This window comes from Odontesthes bonariensis, chromosome 1 (assembly GCF_027942865.1).
Source record: "Odontesthes bonariensis isolate fOdoBon6 chromosome 1, fOdoBon6.hap1, whole genome shotgun sequence".
Lineage (NCBI taxonomy): Eukaryota > Metazoa > Chordata > Actinopteri > Atheriniformes > Atherinopsidae > Odontesthes > Odontesthes bonariensis.
The window spans coordinates 13,767,249-13,786,029 of record NC_134506.1 but is presented as its reverse complement, the minus strand read 5'-3'; the positions used below and the strand labels follow the sequence as shown (position 1 = coordinate 13,786,029).

The window sequence follows — 18,781 nt, the reverse complement described above, 5'->3', positions numbered from 1 at the left end:
CTAAACTTATGTGATCCGCATGTGAAAAATCCAGTGAAATGGCCCTTTATGCTCATCATAATTCGTGAATCGGAAGCCAACTTCAGCGTCGTGGTGTCAAAGCACTTGTCGTCAGGCGATAATTCATCTCCGGAAAAATGTTGAATAAAGTGAGAGGATATTAGAATCTTTTAGTCTAAAGTCACATGCAATCAAATTATACTGATATTTTCATATATATGCAACATACGAATATAAATATAATACATAAAATTAAACTAGACATTTTTTTCTAAAGACGGCAACAAAAATGTCAATAGGCCTGGCTTACACATTATTTACTTTGTGTTAAACTATGTATATATGTAAAACACTTGTGGGCATATTCATTTTTGTTTGGACCCAACAACAGCCAGTGGACAGCAGAGTCCGTCTTTTATAGCCCTATTCACAAGGTCTGTTGTGTTTTTCAGCCTCCAGCTCTGACGGTCAAAAAAGCAGTCGTCTCCATGGCATTATCTCCATGGCAACGGAGAAATAGACAAAAGCAGAGACACGCTGTAAAACATGTTACATTTAGCTAAAGGTTTCCTCAGAAAGGAATACGCCACAAAACGGTAGACAATTAGAGATAATGTTAATAAATAAAAAAAAAAAAAAGTGAAATTGATCCAGACGTTGGCTTATATGTTTTCAATTTAGCATATCTGTAAACAGACACTTTTTTTTATGCCGGCATAGTTTTGCCACAACCATGATGGTTCCATGAAATTGATTTATTTATACGTATAAATGACATTATAGTTAATTGATCTATTCTTTCGCTAATGCGTTAGCAGAGTGGGATAGTTGTCGACCACAAGAGGGCAGCATTTCCCCTATCTTTTGATTGATTTCCTTCAAAGTTCCTGCCGTAGTTTTGACCTACTTCCTTGTAGATGCATCTTTCTGTTCAAGTTTTATATTAAATGTAGAACGAGGAAACGAAACATGAGACAAAACTGACAAACTGCAAGGTACAATTTGGTTGATGAGCATGTTTTGAAGGCAAACATGGGCTCCTTAACTAAACATGAGATTCACTCATGTGTCTTAAAAAGCTGTAAATAGTAATATTCTTAAAGAATCTTCAGAGCAAAATTCAGTTCAGCTTCTGCATGAACTTGTGGACAAATCTCCTGCCGCGTGCACTGCTAAATCCACACTATTATATTCTGTTCTAATACAATTGAGTCATTTTGAAATAATGTGCATGTAAAAATCAGAGGAAAGCACAATAATAGCGCTACCGATGCCTCAAGGAGTTGACTCACAGAAGGACACGCAGATGCATGATGATACTTTACTGACTACAGTTTTGTAAATATATTTCATCACTAGTGTTGATGATAGACACTGTGGATTTCACTGTTTTTAAAGGCAATACATTGATATTGGATGAGGTTGGACAATTAGTACATTTTTGGTTTTGATGGAAGTCTCAGTCACATTCCAGCCTATTCCTAAGGAATAAGGACTCAGTTTGATGCTTAACTAAGGTGAAAGCAGCAACAATGAGGAGTCAAAACACCTGACTTGAATAGTTTCTTTTTTGTAAAACTTCTGTACAACTTTTGTATGTGTACTTCTTTATAGCCTACAGCAGAAAAATTTGAGGGTATTTGGCATTTGAGCACAACCATCTTATCTGAAAGGAAAATCAAACGTTTCTGACATATTGATATGTCTTGGTTTTGCTTCTACACTTTGCTTTTTTGTGTGTACACAAACCACCATCACTCCAACTTTTACTACAGCAGGTGGCAAAAGTCGTCGAAAGTTATTTTCTTGCCCAGTTTACTTAATCCAAATGTCATTTAGAATGTTTGTGACTTTTATTATTTTGTTAAACGCACATGATGTCAGGTACAGTATTTCATAAAAGAAAAGTATACAAAGCTTCCACAGGTGGCGTGACATTGAAGTGATATTCACTGGATGCCACAGAGAGGTATTAAAACGTAAATATTTGTATTTTATTTATAAATAATAGTCGGTATTTACTCCTGTTTCTGTTTCGAGGCGTAATTTCAGGTGTTCCAGGTAAACCTGACGTCATCTCCGTGGGTTCATGCCGTGTCCCAGGACGGCTCCAACGTTTACCAACGGCACTTTACAAGGAAGTCCCGCCCTTTGTGACATCCCATTGGAGGAACTGTCGGGCATGTCCCAGTTTGATTGGCTCAACAGGTTGTCAATCAAAGCGCAATCAGAGTGCGGTTGGGCGTCAGGTGAAACTTGGATTTTAAGGACAAGGGAGCAGATACAACTTACTTCGTCTGAACTAGACGTTTGCTTACTGTTTATGAATTTCTGCGGATAAAAAGATTATTTTAAAATCAGAAACAAACACGTTTCAAGATGAAGAGCCTCAAGTATCGACTGAAAAAGCACGAAGTTACCATCACAGTAAGTTGATAACTGGCCTTTGCTCAGTTTGGCTAGTATCCCCTTGTTTCATCATTGGATTTGCCAGCTATGTGTTGAAGAACGACACTTTCATTTTTAGATGTGGTGTTTCTTTTTACACTTGGAGTGGTTGTTTTTCACTCCGAAGTCCCCCTCTCAACGACCACATTAACCGCGGTCATGTTCCCACGGTTGTTGTGGTCTGGCTGTAGGCACGGCGGCAGCAACTTGAGGCACCTGCAGCTCCACACGGCTTGAATAAGCGGGCCGGGAGCCTTTTAAACACACTTCACGCATTCAGACTCAGTTTGCTGAGAAATGGGCGGAATCTACAGCCGTGGACTCTTTAGTTTTTAACCACAAAGCGCAGTCTGGACTCTAGAGGACGGCTCCGCAAATCAATGCACCAAAGTGCCCGCTTTCCTGGTTCTTATCACCGGGGACACTTGAGGTCTAAATACACTGTGTTTGACTGAAGTTTCCTTTGTGTTTTTATCTGCACGCTGGAAACAACCTGTTGAATCGATTGGATTTGGACCTTTTATTGAATGCACCATGTGCAACTGTGAGGTGGTCTCAGTCTGAATTACCCTTACTTGTTTATGCGAACCAAGATAAATCTAAGACTGTGGATTTAATGAACGTAATGTTTTGATATTCATCTGAAGTGTCTTAAAAAGGTGTTCATCAACTTTAGGATCATTTTGAGGCTGCAGAAGGTAGGGTGCCACTAAAGTGTGTTGCTGTTTTGAGAAGTGCTTCTTCTACTCCCTTTTTTTTTATGAACAAGGACATTAAATAATTAAGACTTTGACCAGTATGATGCAACAGAAGCACAACTCAGAACTATCTGAGTTATTCTGTCCATTAACCAATGGCAGTGATAATTGCCCTGAAGCTAGGAGGGTTTCTTTAAATTACCCAAACACAAATGGTATTATTATTGCCACAGTCAAGTAGCAGAGAAATATGTTGTTTTCCCCCTGGAAAGATGAGTAAAATAATAAATCAGAAATCAGAATTTTACCTGATCTTCTCTCAATGGATTACTCAAGCTAATCATTTAAGCTTTACCACAAACTGCAGCCACAAAACTGCATCAGCGCCCCCTTTAAGACTGCATTGCTTGTGTTTATTCCTACTTCAAAGTAAACTTGCAACCAAATTGGAAGGGTTTTATATATAAGTGGGACACCAAATTTGCATTTCCTAACTCTTAGCCGTCAGGGCACCATGGATACACGTAAGTCCTTCCAGGAATGTTACAGTCTTCATGTGGGCCGAGTGTATATCACTGTACAATTAGTGGAAAATCTGTTAGATAAATGCTTTTCCTCTAAAAGGAACTTGTTCCACTTATAGGAGCCGAATTCATTATTTACTGTGGCCTATGAACTTTGCCAAATTAATAGTTCTTACAGTTCAGCACAGTCCAGCAGGCAGTGGGTGCTTGGCACTGTGCTCTGTTTTCACCTCCCTACAATTACCATGAGAAAGGCATGAAACCCATTAGTGCTCTGTGTGGTAAACTACCAAGAGCCACCCCCACCTGACATTTTATTTAGAGTGAAAAGAAGCCTTTCAGCATAAAATAATTAGTATTTTATCTGCATTGATGGCTTCTTTAGCCAGAGGCAGAGACACCATCTTCAAAACCCAGGATAAAAAGCCTGCTTATTGCCCTGCAGCGTTTTATGAACCGTTTATTAAGAAGTAACCTGAGGAAAAGTTCACGGTAAGCCGTGTCGAGTATGCCAACATTACATTTACACATGCCTGCTTGATGATTTCAAAACATCCCTGTGGTATTCCTCTGTAAGGGAAAACCTAAAGAACTGCAGCACACAGACATCACTGCAGATTCAACTCCTTATAAAAGTGTACAAAGAAGTTCTGTACTTTGTTTAAATACTGCTGCACATCCAGATCTGTCCTCACACCGTCGATGTTCATCAAATATCAATCAATTAATCATCGACCTATTCGGTGATCATTATTGAGCATCTTTGTAAATGATTTGGAAGCCTGCTTTGCTCTTTGTTACAGTGCCTGGGAGGTGAACACACTCACTCCTTCCTGATGGGGTGACTAATAATTAAGAAAAACATCAGCATTTTTCTTTTGGGAGAGGCGGGAGGGAATTAAAAGGAAACTTGCTTTTAGTATGAGAACAAACAGTGAGGGCTTTGTGGCCAAAGAAAACAAATCAGTGGAGGAAACCTTATCTTCTTCCAATTTCTTCACAATGTTCATTCATTATTAGTTTTTTTTTTTTAACTGAAGATCCTGAAATATCCTTTCCAAGCTTTATCTGACAGTTTCCTCAAGGGATCTTTGCTTTGTTTTTAGTTTATTCTTTGTCCTCCTCCAATCAGGTTTGACTGTGAAGAATTAGAAATACCTTATTGCTGCCAAGGAATGCTAACAATGCTATCTAACCATTTAAGGGAGCTGAAAAACAAAACTGAAACGTAGTAACCAGGACTCAGAATGCCAAGGAATTCCCTTAATACCTCCCGTAGATTAGAGACAGGATGAGGTCTGTTGGTTTCTGTTGGCTCAAGTTTCTGTTTTTCTTTTGTGTAGAGCTCTTTTTTTTGCTGTTCTGGGTGATTAATTACAAGCCTTCTCACAAGTATTGTAACGTACAATTTCCTTAATCCTGCACAGAAAGTAAAACAAGAATTTGTTTTTTAGTTTTGGCAGACAAAGAGTATGATGCAAATGTTTGTTATTTTCATTATTCATAATGCGTTTTTATTGTTCTCTTGATTTATCAATCAACAAATGCACAAAAGTTAAGAAAACATTGGAAAATGTCCACTTTAGTGTCCCTCAGACCAAAGTGACGTTCTGATAGGCCGTGTTTTGGCCCACCGTCTGAAACCAGACCCAGAAAATGCACAAAGCTAATTTTTAAAAAAAATGCTTTTTGCTTTGTTTTTGTTTAAGATTAAGTCGTGTCTTACACTTAAGCAGCAAGTTCAGAAACGCACAGAGATTCTTTTGTTAGAAATAAAATTGGCTTATGAGCAGCTGCTCCTTATCAACATCAAAACAAATATGAAAGTGAGTGAAAGGCAATGCCAAGATAAGAATGTCCTTATGTGTTGGCTAAGATTAAATGTCTGAATCCAGTTGTACCAACAGTCCTCAAACTCCTTAGCCTGGCACAAAATCAGCAGGTTGTTCCCTCATATAGAAAATACTTGGATGGGCTGTTGAGGCATATCAGCCATTCAAATATTTATATTGCAGTTTTTACCCTCTGGCATGATAGAAATAATATACATATATATGTGTGTGTGTGTGTGTGTTTTGGAGGAAAAGAGATGGATAGAGGGGCTGAATCGCTGCACAGCCTGCAGCTGTAAAGTTAAATAAGTATGTATATATATATATATATATAATTGTATTTTTCCTCTCCCCTTTCAATGCGCACACAAACAATCAATCAAGAAAGAAAGGCTCATTAGGTTGAGTTGTTGGCAATGTATTATCTTCATAGCTAGTTTGAGCATCTTATGTCTTTTGAAAAAAAAAAAAAAAAAGTCAAGGGAGTAGTCTAGATGTCATTTGAACATATCTATGCTGCTTTCTGTGGAATACAGCCTGTCTCAGTGCTGAACTCTGCCGCAGGCACAGAGAATGAAGAACTTGTGTTACTGTAATGATGAGAAGAGGTGGTGTGCTCCTAATTTAGGGCCAGCTAGTCTGACCAGTTTCATGAGGCGAGTGAGTCAATGTAGTGTGTTCAGTGAATGGCAGAGAACAGCGCGACACCTAATAAGGATGTAAATGTTTGAAAAGAAAGAAACCTGAAGTTAAGTTGACACTTTGGGCAGTCATCAAGTCCAAGCAGTCGTGGTGGGATTAATGTCACTTAAATCCAGAATTTCTCTGTAAAGGAGAAAGAGTAACCCAGATGTTCCAACTTTTTATGAAGGAAACACAGGCTAAAGCAAATTATATCAGAGTAGAGGTGCACCGAAATGAAAATTTGTGGCCGAAACCGAAACCGAATAATAATTAATCACTTGGCCGAATACCGAAACCGAAACCGAATATTACAGTTCAGTTAAGTTAACAAAAGTTAGATTTTTCACCATTTTTAAATATTGCTTAAATCTACGCCTTACAATAAATGTTTAGACATGTTTTTCAAAGAAAATAAATGTTTATTTGAAATCTTCAAAAGTTATTACTAATAACTAGAGATAAGTTTAATTAATTCCCATTTTCAATTCATTCTGGGTTTTTTTTCATTCATTTCATACAACAACAAAAAATACAACATATTATAAACGCGTTCCAACACAAAAATGTAAAAACATGCAATATAACAAATTATCTGAGTGTCCTTTTTGGCATAGAGTCTAGGTAGCCTGCTCCTTCAGGAACAGTGGCAGCATTTTTTGTAGTTTGTGTGTTTTGCCTTTTAGTGATATTTTAGACTGAAACTACTACGGTGAGAAGACAATTCAACTTGGCTGTAAATGCAGGAGTTTTTTAAAAATGTATTTTGAAATACGTGCTTTTATGTTGAAACAAGTAAAACAGGAAGTAGCGCCGGTTAGCTCCGTTAGCTTCACACAGAGACCGAGGAGCACCTGTAGCGTGATGTTACCTGCTAGTTTATTTTTATTTCATCACTCCATGCTTCGTGGTGTTTGCTGTTACTGGGTGAATGTGATGCATAGGAGAAGTGTAAGTTAAAGAATCCTAGTTCTGACCGTGAAGATTGCCTCTGGGGAATGACTCTGCCGTTGGTTGAGAAGCAGCTAAAGTGGCCAGTATTACTTTGATTATTTATTGGTACCAGCGACAATGCTAAGAATGCTATTTCTTTAATGATTACAACAACTAATGTTGTCTTTTATTTTGTTTACTCGAACATTTAGTTCTACGGTGTTGATGTGGCGTTAATAAACATCTGTGAGAAGAACCGGAGTCTCGCATCCAATCAATGAGCGGCATATTGGCAGAGTTTACAGATGAGTTTGGTTCTGTCGACTCCACCGTCTGTGGATAATTTTGCGTCACCACTATTCGGCCTCCGATTCGGCCACTCATTTGGCTTTCGGCCGAAAGCCGAATGTGTTTTTTTTTGCGTTTTCGGCCGAATATTTTCGGTTGCCGAATATTCGGTGCACCTCTATATCAGAGTGCTTCTATGTACTGGAGAATTTTAAGCTTGAGCAATAAGAAGAAGAATCAGAGTATTTAGTCACACTCTGCCACTGCTTGTTGTCACAGCAGTCACATCTGCGCTGTCAGTTTGGGAAATGCACTTTGTGTCATGTGGACAGTAGAGCCAAAGGTACCCGTAGCCCTCATTCGTGTTAGTTTCTCAGTGGCAAAGATACTAAGCCTGTCTGTTATCAGTTCTTTAGCTGTCACGAAATGGAGTTTGTCTCATGGAAATTCCTCCATTGTGGCTTTACCAGACCGCAATGGAGGAAGATTTTATGTCGCAATGTCTTTTGTTTTTCTCACAATTCAACTGTCAAGAGTTTTAGTAAAGTTGTACTTGTTTGAGCTGAACATTGTGGAATGGTCTTTCAGTTCCTGGTAGACTTTTGTTTGCTGTGGCTGTGATGATAAACCCACATGTAGCTTCATTTTTTTTCATTCCAGTCCCACTAAACTCAATCAGTTCGACCAGGGCCAAGGACATGAAAATTACTGAAGCCCATTGAATGAATGAATCTGCTTTATATTACATCTTTGGATTGTGCTGAAAGCAGTTATAGTAGAAATCAGTTTTAAGCACACAAGGTCACAGAGTAACAACACTTGCAAATCATGTGTTTAGCGAGTGGGTTGAAATAAAATTCCTCAGAGCCACACCCCATCTGGCCTGCTGACATTTGGTTTAATAATAAACACATAACTTTCAGTCTTTCTCTCAGTATTGCTTGCATATACTATACACTAGAACGTTCCTCTCAGCTGACCTTTTTACAGTCCTTTGGGGCTGGTCTCTTACATACAGCAGGGTTCGCATGTTACCTTTTTAAATAGTGCCAAAGTACAGCCTTAGCCATGTGTCAAGGGTTGTGTGGCCCTTTCTTTTTCCAATTGTATTGTATACTGTAGGACTGGATAGTGTAGTGGTAAGATGGCCACCTTTCATGTGGGGAAACCTGGGTTCAAATCCTGACACCCCTGCATTAAAGGTACTATCTCCTGTAGGGGTCCATAGGAAAGACCATCTTACCCTACCTGTCTCCCAGTGTAAGTCGCTTTGGATAAAAGCATCTGCCAAAATGCATAAAATAAAATGAAGAAAATGAATCATATTATTCAAAAAGCAGATTTTTGGTTCCCAAAGACAATTAAGTTGTAAGGAAATAAGATTTGTTTTGATGCTTTATAATAATCTTTCTTTTTATTCATCAGAGTTTGGTGGAGGTATTAAAGTGACAGCCCAGTTGTACATTATCCATGCACATTGATGTGATGGCTATTCTCTGTAAGATGAAATAATAAATGGTGGGGCACCAACCTCTTTGTACTCTCCGGGCTCTAATTTGTCCTGTAATAGGCATAAAGTCCACATATGGCTCTACAAAAGGTCTGCTCCCAACAGAAAAACAGACAAAAGAAAGTGTGTGTGTGTGTGTGTGTGTGTGTGTGTGTGTGTGTGTGTGTGTGTGTAAAAAATATTAAGCAATATTAAGAACACAGAGACAACTACAGAGATACAAACAGCATCAGGACAAGACGTCTTATCAATTCACTTCAATAGTTCACATGGATAAGAACAGGCTTTTACTCACCAAAGCTGGGTGCAACAACAAATATCTAGATGCATCCGGCTGATTTTGTGTTTAATTATCCTCTCGGAAAGATGTTTCAAATCGGAATAACCAGTCCAGGACAAAGCAGACACAGAAAACAGAAGAGTGGCCTCATTTGTAAGCTAACTGTTAGCCACTTCTTCTTCGTGAACCACTCCACTTTAAAGCTGCAGGTTTTTTTTTTAAGTAGTTTAAGTGATCATGATACGTCGAGGCTGAAGAGCACCTAGGCGCTCTATTTCCAGTTTTTTCTCCAAGTTAAAGGTTTCAAACCTGATTGGGCAGGAAGCACTTTTAATCAAATTCGTGGCTTCTACAAATAATACACCCATCAGTTTTAGCATCTCGGCGAGAGGCTCATTATACCCTGGATGGTTCGCCACAGGGCCACACAGAGACCAACAACCATGCACACTTACTCCTCAGGTCAATGTAGAATCATTAGTTGGCCTAACATTCATGTTTTTTGAGTACCCAGAGAGGACATGGAAACATGCCTCCGCTGGGATTTGAACCGTCTTGCTGTGAGGTAACGGTGTTACCATCACAATACCGTGCGGCCCTTACTGTAGTGGATTGAAACTTTTTAGTCCAAGCTACTGGTTGTCAGCCGGGATGGGCTGAATTTGATTAGGCGGGTAAAGAGAAAATGGATTTAGTCCAAGCTACAGCTGTACCATAGCGGACAACAACTTTATCTTTATCTTTATCTTTGTGTCTCTGGTCTTTGCTCTGTTCTGTGCACATAAATGGCACATGGCTCTTTTTCTAGAAACCAGTAATTGTCCTTCAACAGCAATAAGCATCGTTTGTGTCGTGGGCAACATCTACCCAGTGATGCTGTGTGAATGAGCGCATAATGCTCATGGGCTCTGCTTTAGCTCCATGTGTGATGTGATGTAATTTGAAGGATTCAAAGCACAGTGACAAGATGATGAGAAAACAAAAATAATCAGATGGACTCTCCCGATGTCGTTGAGTTACTATCTATCAAATTATGTAGCACCCTTTTTCTACATTTGTGACTATTATTTTTGAGACATGGTGTGCTTTTTTTTTTTATTTGCAACTCTCAGAACTTGTGGGAAAAGTACTTTGTTGAGATGATAGAAGTTTCTGAAGGTCGAATGGTATCTGTGTCTCATTTAGAATTGGTATGGGTTCTGACATCACAGCTTTTCAGCTGTTTAGAGTTTTAAATGTGTTATTCATCAGTTGTCCTTGGCTCCTCGGTGTCTTCATCATAAACGTTACTTTTATTGTTGTCACTGTCGAGGCAGATATTGTGGTTAAACTGACATTTCCACACATCATCTCAATTGCAGCTTCAATAATGGATCAGTAAAACAATGTATTGTCAGAGCAGGAGACTTTTGCTTCATGCACACAGTGTGTTCTTATTTATGCACTTTCTATTTGTTTTGATGTATTTATGTTTCATTATTACCTAAGTCCTGCGTTTTGTAAAGCCTCTGATTTTAGGACAGGATTTCTCTGTCTAAGTCATTTTAAAAGCTGAAAAAAACAAAAATGTTGGAAGACTGCACCTTCTGATTTTATGAATTTCTGATAATAATTGATCATATAAATAGTCATTAGTTACATTGCTATTAAAAATCCATAAAGCGTAAACATATTTTTGGTTTAAGAAATGGCCTTTCTGTTTACACTATTATGCATAACCTTCTTTGTCGATGCATATTGTGCTAATTCATTGCTCGTTGTTTCCATAGTTGTTGCTAAATTAGCTGTGCTTTTTAATGTATAATACTAAGAGATGCTCATTCATCTTGTTACCAGTTGTCAATGCTTGATGAAGGTTTTAGGTGTATTTTGTTGTATAGCTAAAATGTTTTTCTGAGACAAACAGTAAGGTTCAGGCTTGTCATCAAAGCCAGTGATTGCAAAGCACTCATTAGCTCTCAGATGGATTGAGCACTCAGTTAATGATAAGCTTGCTGTAGGCAAAGACACAACAGAACAGTCTAATGAAAGGGGTAAATCAAGACGTAAGCAGTCATTTAAGTATTTGCTGCCTTCCCAGTAAAGCCAGCCTTGTTCTGAAGTGTTGTTTGTATTAAAAATCATCGGTGACTTGCAGCTTTAATGGCAGTGTTTGTTTTTTTTATGTCCCGCTGTTTATAATGACAGTGTATTTATTATTCTTTCAGAAATTGAAAGCACTGTGCTAAGTGGTCATCAGTCCTCATACAAATTTGAGTAATTATTTTTTAGTTTTACTGTTTTTGCCTTTGGATTTTGCATAATAAAGTCTCAAATTATTTTATGACATGATCCACTTGTTTATTTCAAGGATATGATCTGAGCATCTATTGCTCTTTGTTTCTTTGTGCTCCTGATCAACCCCCCCACAAGCCACAAACCTTTGTGTTGTGCCTTCATTGTGAAATGTAAGAGCCTCCTCTCCCTCAAAGAAGTGTTATTTTAGTAAATGGAGAGCGTGGATGTCAGGTGTTTATGATGGGGTAGTAGCATAGGACAGAGGAGCCCAATGCAGTTAAATGTATTGTTGGAAAGCTAAAAAAACTCAGATTTTTCTAAGTTGTTTTTTGACAAAAGGAGTGTGGGGAGGCTGTGATCGCTATCGGCTGCTTTAGTTGTGTCTTTGTGCTTTTAGAAAATGGTGTAGGTTGCTGAAAGCCTCCAGATTAGCTGGATGGTTAATTTTGAAAATGTTTTTCCAAGTGCTCCAAGACCCAGTGCTGACGATTGTATTTCTTAGTGCAAGACTGACCACTTCACAGCGGTCAGGGACACGTTGTGTGTCTCAGTTGGATTCACAGGAGGCAATTAAGAGATTATTTATGACACAAATTAAAGCTTTTATCCATATTTTGTAAATTATGGAATGAATTATATTTATTTTGGCCTTTGCACTCACACTACCACTGATAGCCCAGAGCTTTTGTCTAATCTACCCAAACAAACCACAGATCTTTCCTCAATCCCATAAACCAACAAAAGTCTCGTTAAGTCGTTTTGTTTATCCTCTATATATATATCTATGTATCTATGGATTCATACCATGTGATACAACTTAAAAAAATACATCTTTAGCTCTTTAAATTGTTGTAACAAGTATCAAATCCAGATACTGAATTAAAAACGTTTTATCCAACAACCAGCTGCCATCACATGCTCATGATTTCTTTCATATTGAAGCTGCTGCTGCACTTTTAACCCCTGAAATGTACACGGCTTGCTTTAATATTCTTATAAATCCTGAAGCATAGCAAAACGCCATAGGAAATGCTGCATCTTTCCACAAGTGGCTGTGATTGTTTTGTCTGGCTGCACCAGTGTCTGAGAACAAATTCTTCAATGTCTGCAACAAACTGCTGTGCATGTTCTACCAGTCTGTTGTTGCTAGTGTCCTCTTTTACGCTGTGGTGTGCTGGGGAGGCAGCATAAAAAAGAGGGACGCGGGGCGACTGGACAGGCTGGTGAGAAAGGCAGGAGCTGTCGCAGGCACTGAGCTGGACAGCCTCATCACAGTGGCGGAGAGAAGGACACTGAGCAGGCTGCTGACCATCCTGGACAATGTTCACCACCCACTGCACAGAACTTTGGACAGTCAGAGGAGTATTTTCAGCGACAGACTCCGGTCACTGGCATGCTCATCAGACAGGCTGAGGAAGTCCTTTGTCCCCAGGGCCATTCAGCTGTTCAATGCCACACGCAAGGAGAGGAGAAGCGAGATGGACTTCACTGTGTGAATCAAACAACACACCCTCCTCTACTTGCTATTTTAGCCATTTGCACAGACTATCGTAATTGCACTCTCCCATTTGCACTGCTCACACTTTATCACGGACACACTTTGTTTCTGTTTTTGCACTATCCGCACATTCAACATAAGCATCCCACTCCTCCTCTGGTACAGTTTTTGTTCATTCCCTGTTTTGTGTATATGAACTGTGATGTTAGTATGCTGTGTTGTCTGTGGTTGTGTGTTGTGTTGCACTTGTGTTGTTTTTTGTATTCTGATTCGTATTCTGTATAAGCTACTGGATCCTTAAATTTCCCACGGGATAAATAAAGTATCCATCTATCTATCTATCTATCTATCTATCTATCTATCTATCTATCTATCTATCTATCTATCAAACAGAGCAGAGATAAACACATGGGTTGTAACGTGAATGTCCCGTCGACAAAATGTCAGCTTTATCGCTAGTTTCAAACTTCTTGCCAGAAGATAAGTTTGATTTATTATAAAACATTCATGCCCATGTGCATTCTTGTATATTCTTTGCAAACACCCTTCAACCCAAGAGGAATCTTTCCCAAGCCCTTGTGAAACCTTAAAGGACCCTGAATACTTATCAAGCAGAAACTTCTTCAGCATGGTGAAAACACCCAACAGACATTCTTACAGTTCTGCTTGCAGGAGTTTGGCTTAATAGAATCCTCTTTTTTTCACCCTCCCTCCCTCCCTCCCTCCCTCCCTCCCCCCTTTTTAATGTATGTCTGCCTTTTGAGTTGGTATAGATTGACTTTTTCATTTGAGTTAATCCCTGATCCATCTACCAGTCTGCCCAAATCTCCCCACAAGCATCTGTCAGGCTGATATACTGGACTGTCTGTAACTGTCAAGACTGTCTGAAAGATATTCATACCATACAATAGAGCACAGACTGCTGTTGCACATGAATAGAAGTCATCTCACAATACCCAGTTTTGTTATTCAAAAACATTTTCCCATTATGATTGCTCTCTGTGAGTAAGTGTCTCTCGGATTTGAATTGTTTTGGTCTCTGCAAGATGGTCTGAAATTCTTGGGGTCGGCGAAGTCATTTGGGGTTGATGCATATCTTTGCAAGGTTTCATGTTGGTGTGGCCAGTAGTTGTAAATACTTCTTCGTTCCTTATTTAACTAATTTGAAATAGTTTGTTTTAGAGACTGTCTAAAACTGTCCGACAGGAGCAGCACAAGTATGTTAAGGCTGGGTGTTGCGTTAACGATGTAGTAGTTGGTATAGCAGCGCTGTGTGATTTTAGGATTAACGTCTGGCTTGGTGGGAGCCGCCATGAGGTCATATGCGAAGAGCTGCATGAAGCAGAGTGCCCGGTCTGTGTTGCAGCCAGCTTGTTGAGATAAAATGCATGTGTCATTATTTGTAACCTGTTTGTTTGTCATGTTTAATTTTGGGGTACAATTCATGTAACCAGACTGTTTATGTGTAATATGAACTGTTTCGTGTGTGTTGGCTTAGTGATGGAGAGATTACCAATGTTGGGGGAGGGTGGCGTCAGAGAGGGGGCTCAGTTTATTGACTGACTATGGGTGGGCTGCAGCTGACATCAGCGTGCACACACACACAAGCTTGCACATACAGCCAGTCATGCTGAGCAACAGGAGCACAAAGATTTTGCTGATGATGGCCAAACTGCTGCGCAGTGGCTCAGACTAAGCCTGATCAAGCTGTTTTCTTCTTGATTGCATGTTTAAGTTTAGCAGATTAGTCAATGCCTTTTTTTTTTTTTTTTTTAACTAAAGTTCGTAACACATTTGATCAGTTTTGTTGCTTGGAAAAAGCCACCTTTTTTTTTTTTTTTTTTTTTTTTTAGTGTACTAAGTAGACAGTGAAAGAGAGAAATTGGTGAAGCTGATTTTGTCTTGTTGTCATCACCACAGCTGCTGTGCAGTTTACACACGAAATGTTTTCACAATTGGTTGGAAACTTTCCTACTAAGCGGTGTCCAAACTACTAGATATTCTCAGACATTCTCTCAGTCTCTGGCCACGTCATGATTTGATTCGATTACGATGTAGAGGGCTGTAACGCGACTATCCATCCATGTTGATGCGGCCCCCCTTCACGTGAAACTTTGATACTTTCATGACAATCCATACTTGGGTCATTTCCAGTACCTTTTGTTAATAAAACAAACAGAAGAAATGTGACCTGTTAACCTGACGTTAGCTTTGAAAAAGGAGCCCACAGGAAGAGAAAGATGTGTCTGTTGCAGCATGCTTGTTGTAAGCTATTGCAGATCTGAACATACTCTGAATCATGACCAAAAAATAACACGATTATAACCAAACATCCTCTTTTATATGTAATTATTAAAAAGCTAACTGAGAGTCATCTGAGATAAAGTGACAAGATTCTGTGGCAATGTAGCGCGCATCATATGTTGGAGCTTTCCTATCTGCGCTTTTGTGATTGCACGATCAATGTGTTGTTAAAATGTTCCTGTTGAAAACTGAATATGGATGCAAATCCTTGCTGGAAAAAATTTCCCATGGAGTTTAAAAATTGCTTCGCCCCTTTTCTAGCTGGGATGAAACTTTGATATTGTTTGATCGATGGTCCTCTGGTTGGCAGCTACCACATCTTGGTGTTTCTTTTTAAATCCATTCCTGGCTGATGACGTGTAACATGGTTATTCATGTTTCCAGAATATTTTAGTTTAACGCTAGTTGAAAACGTTCAGCCATCTTATGCATGCCGTAGACTGCCCAGGCACTTTGCTTCTGCTTTGTAAGTTCTTCCTTTTTTCCGTGTCCTTACCATCTGAAACAATGGAAGTACACTGTTTTTTTTATACAGCATGCTACTTTATAACTTTGACAGCCAATTAGGGAATTTTTGCTTTGTGCTTTTGCTCAAGTCCAAGGCCTAGATGACATAAATTTAGTCATCCTCACCAGTCTGCCAAGACCCGCTCGGTCCCTCTGCACCAAAAAATATTTGTGACTGACGATAGTCACTTCATATGTAACTGTAGCAGTCTCCCTTAAAAAAAAAAGATACAATACCAGACTAAAAAGATAAAGTAGACAAGAACAACATGTATGTACACTTGTTTTGAGATATAAAGAACTGTCTTTATCCTCACCTCTAACTGTACTGTAGACTGATTACATGCTCCTGCATTGGTGTCAGCACAGCTGACTCAGAAGGCACTATTTATAGGACCAGGTGAGTGTTTACAGGGTCCCAAACTGTTTGCAAAGATGGGCACAGAAAGCATGAATTCTCTTTACAGTTTCCCTCTGTGTTGTTTCATTGCAGACACACGTCAACATGTTGTTTTGTGTTGCTGCCATTTGGGAGCAGTCTCAAAAATATGTGGAGTAGTTTGAGGTCCCGGCTCTTGCTGGAGCTGGAGCTGTTGTTGTTGGCTGTTTTGTTTTTGTTTTGCTTGTTGTCATCTGGCCATTTAATTGGACCACTGTTCTTGGCCCAATAAACTATGCACAGGAGGGGAATTGAGTTATTGACCAACCTCATTATCTTTGTTTTTGTATGATATTTGGTTTTAGTTGTTGTTGTTTTTTTTAAAAAAAAAACATGCTCAAATGTCAAAGGAGCACGTAATTGACAAAAAATACCAATTAAATTTCCCAAATTACCACCAAAATTTAACAAAATGGGACTTTGGAGGAGAGGAATCTTTTTGTTTGAAGGCATTTTCAGATGTGGAGGGAGATTTTTCTTAGAAGAAGAATAGGTGTGTTTGACTCAGCAATAAGGCAGGTCCAGACCTGCTTCATATCCAACCGATCATTATCTTCCACCATTCAAAAATGTAATTGTTTCCTGGGACCATTGCAGTGCATCTTTTACTAAATGTTTTATTTGTTTTTACTCTTTCATTCTAATAGATAAATGTATGCCTATACTTGTTTTTTGTTTGCTCATCAAATTTCATTATGTATCTGTGTATTTACTGATGTTTTTGTAAAACTCAATAGGGGCTGTGAAGAGTTAGCAGTGTCTTATTTGAAGCGATTTGTTGCAACCTTTCAAACTGAGGTTCTGTTATTGCATGGCTTTATTGCTTTTTTATGAATCATAGTCCAATCGACTGGCCTCCAGTCACATTCCTGACTGTCCTTGTGTGTGCGATGACTTGTAGATGCTGGCTATACAAGCATCAACACCAGTATTTGTGCCCAAGTACCAGCATGCCCAAAGGTTCCTCGCATAACCAAATACAGGCAAAAGAGTCCTGTGGTTTTTACCCTCACACAACCTCATCATTTTTACGTGAAGTGAGGTCACAACAGCCTTTGTTCTGCACAATACTCCCTTCAGCCAAATAACATCAGAGTACCCGAACCCTTTTTTTTTTTTTTTTTTACCTTTCCCTTTCTTTGCTCCTTTCATGGCATGTACGCCCTGAAGCAGCTGAAAATTTAAATTCTAGTGGTCTTGAAATATGTGGAGTAGTTTGAGGTTGTTGCCTTATCATTTTATTGTAATATTTCTTTTAAAAATTCCATTTTCCTTCCTGGTTTTCAGTGCCCCATAGCTCTGTACTGATGACTTCCCTGCCCCCACATCATCAGAGCAGCTGGAATAATATCAATAAAACCACCAACCAGCTACATCCAGAACCAATAACAGCATGTTTTTATTCCTCCTGCTGGGGAACATTGTTATTTCAGTGATGGCTACAAGAATGTGTCCTCTATAAAGTTTTGACATTTAGTTTGAAACCAATACTTTAACCTAATTTAGAGGCTATGGAAGTGGTTTTCTTCATCACAGAATGTGTGAGCTTTGTCATTGAACAGGTACAGAATCGTCCCCACTACTGCCACTACATCTGAAGCTCTTTAAAAGCTTGATTTAATTTTGGCATTCAATAATTGTCATGATGTTTTATTTAAAATGAAAAATGTCAATCTTCTAGTGGTGCCAGATAAAATCAAGAGAGCACTGAGGCCAGGAGTCATTCTTTGGGGGTTTTCATTGTAAAACCTTTTATCTTAACAATTGATATTATAGCTCAATTTTCAACTTCTTAATTCTTTTTCTTATGTATTTTGCACTATCGTGTGAACAAGTTGCTGCAGCTCAGGTTATTTGTGTGTATTTTGTTTGGATTTTCCCCACAAAATATTTGATTTCAAAGTTATTTAAAGAATTATTTGTTAGAACATGTCGCAGTGTTGGACTGTACAACATGATACTGCTTCAAAATGGGCAAAGTTGATGTCCGCTTGCTTTGTTTTTTTCTGATATTCCCGCTTCATTTAAATGGGAAATTAGTAAACTGCTGTTCTTGCCAGTTTTTTTATTTATTTAATTCTTTTTTTAGTGCATTGTAATTTGCTGTACTCCCCTTGTTGCTCCTTTTTAAAGGGTTTATTTTCCTTCTGTATGAGTTTAAGCATATTTTACACAATATATATATATATTACATAATATTCTCTGATAAACACAAAGGTAAAGCATATGCCTCCAAATGAATCTGGGATAATTGCAGTAGAACAAAAACACATCGCCTAAAATATATTTGGTTGATTTTTTTTATTTTATTTTATTTATTTATTTATTTTTTTCAGATATATGCATCTGATAATGAAAAGGTTTTACCTATGAATCATTAATCCCATCGTTGCCTTTCTAGGACGCTCTTAAAGTGGCCTTGCTGTTTTTCGTGGCTATGGGCTGTCCTTACTGGGAGGTGGCAGGGCCAAAGTTCACAGGGTTTGGGCAGCTGGAAAGCTGATCTCCTTTGCTGGCATCAGGTCTCGGAAGTAAGGGAAAATAGCTCGGAAAAGCTTTGCC

At 38.8% G+C, this 18,781-nt stretch overlaps 1 protein-coding gene across 2 annotated transcripts in view; it reads left to right on the top strand.

The window, feature by feature from the left end:
* The first annotated feature begins 2,235 nt into the window (after nucleotides 1-2,235).
* The window catches only part of uacab (uveal autoantigen with coiled-coil domains and ankyrin repeats b), a 44,993-nt gene continuing 28,447 nt past the window's right edge, over nucleotides 2,236-18,781 (top strand). For both annotated transcript variants that reach the window (XM_075475167.1, XM_075474987.1), the window contains exon 1: nucleotides 2,236-2,427. In XM_075475167.1, coding sequence (XP_075331282.1) covers nucleotides 2,380-2,427 — 48 coding nt within the window. In that variant the 5' untranslated portion in view covers nucleotides 2,236-2,379. The remainder of the gene's footprint in view (nucleotides 2,428-18,781) is intronic.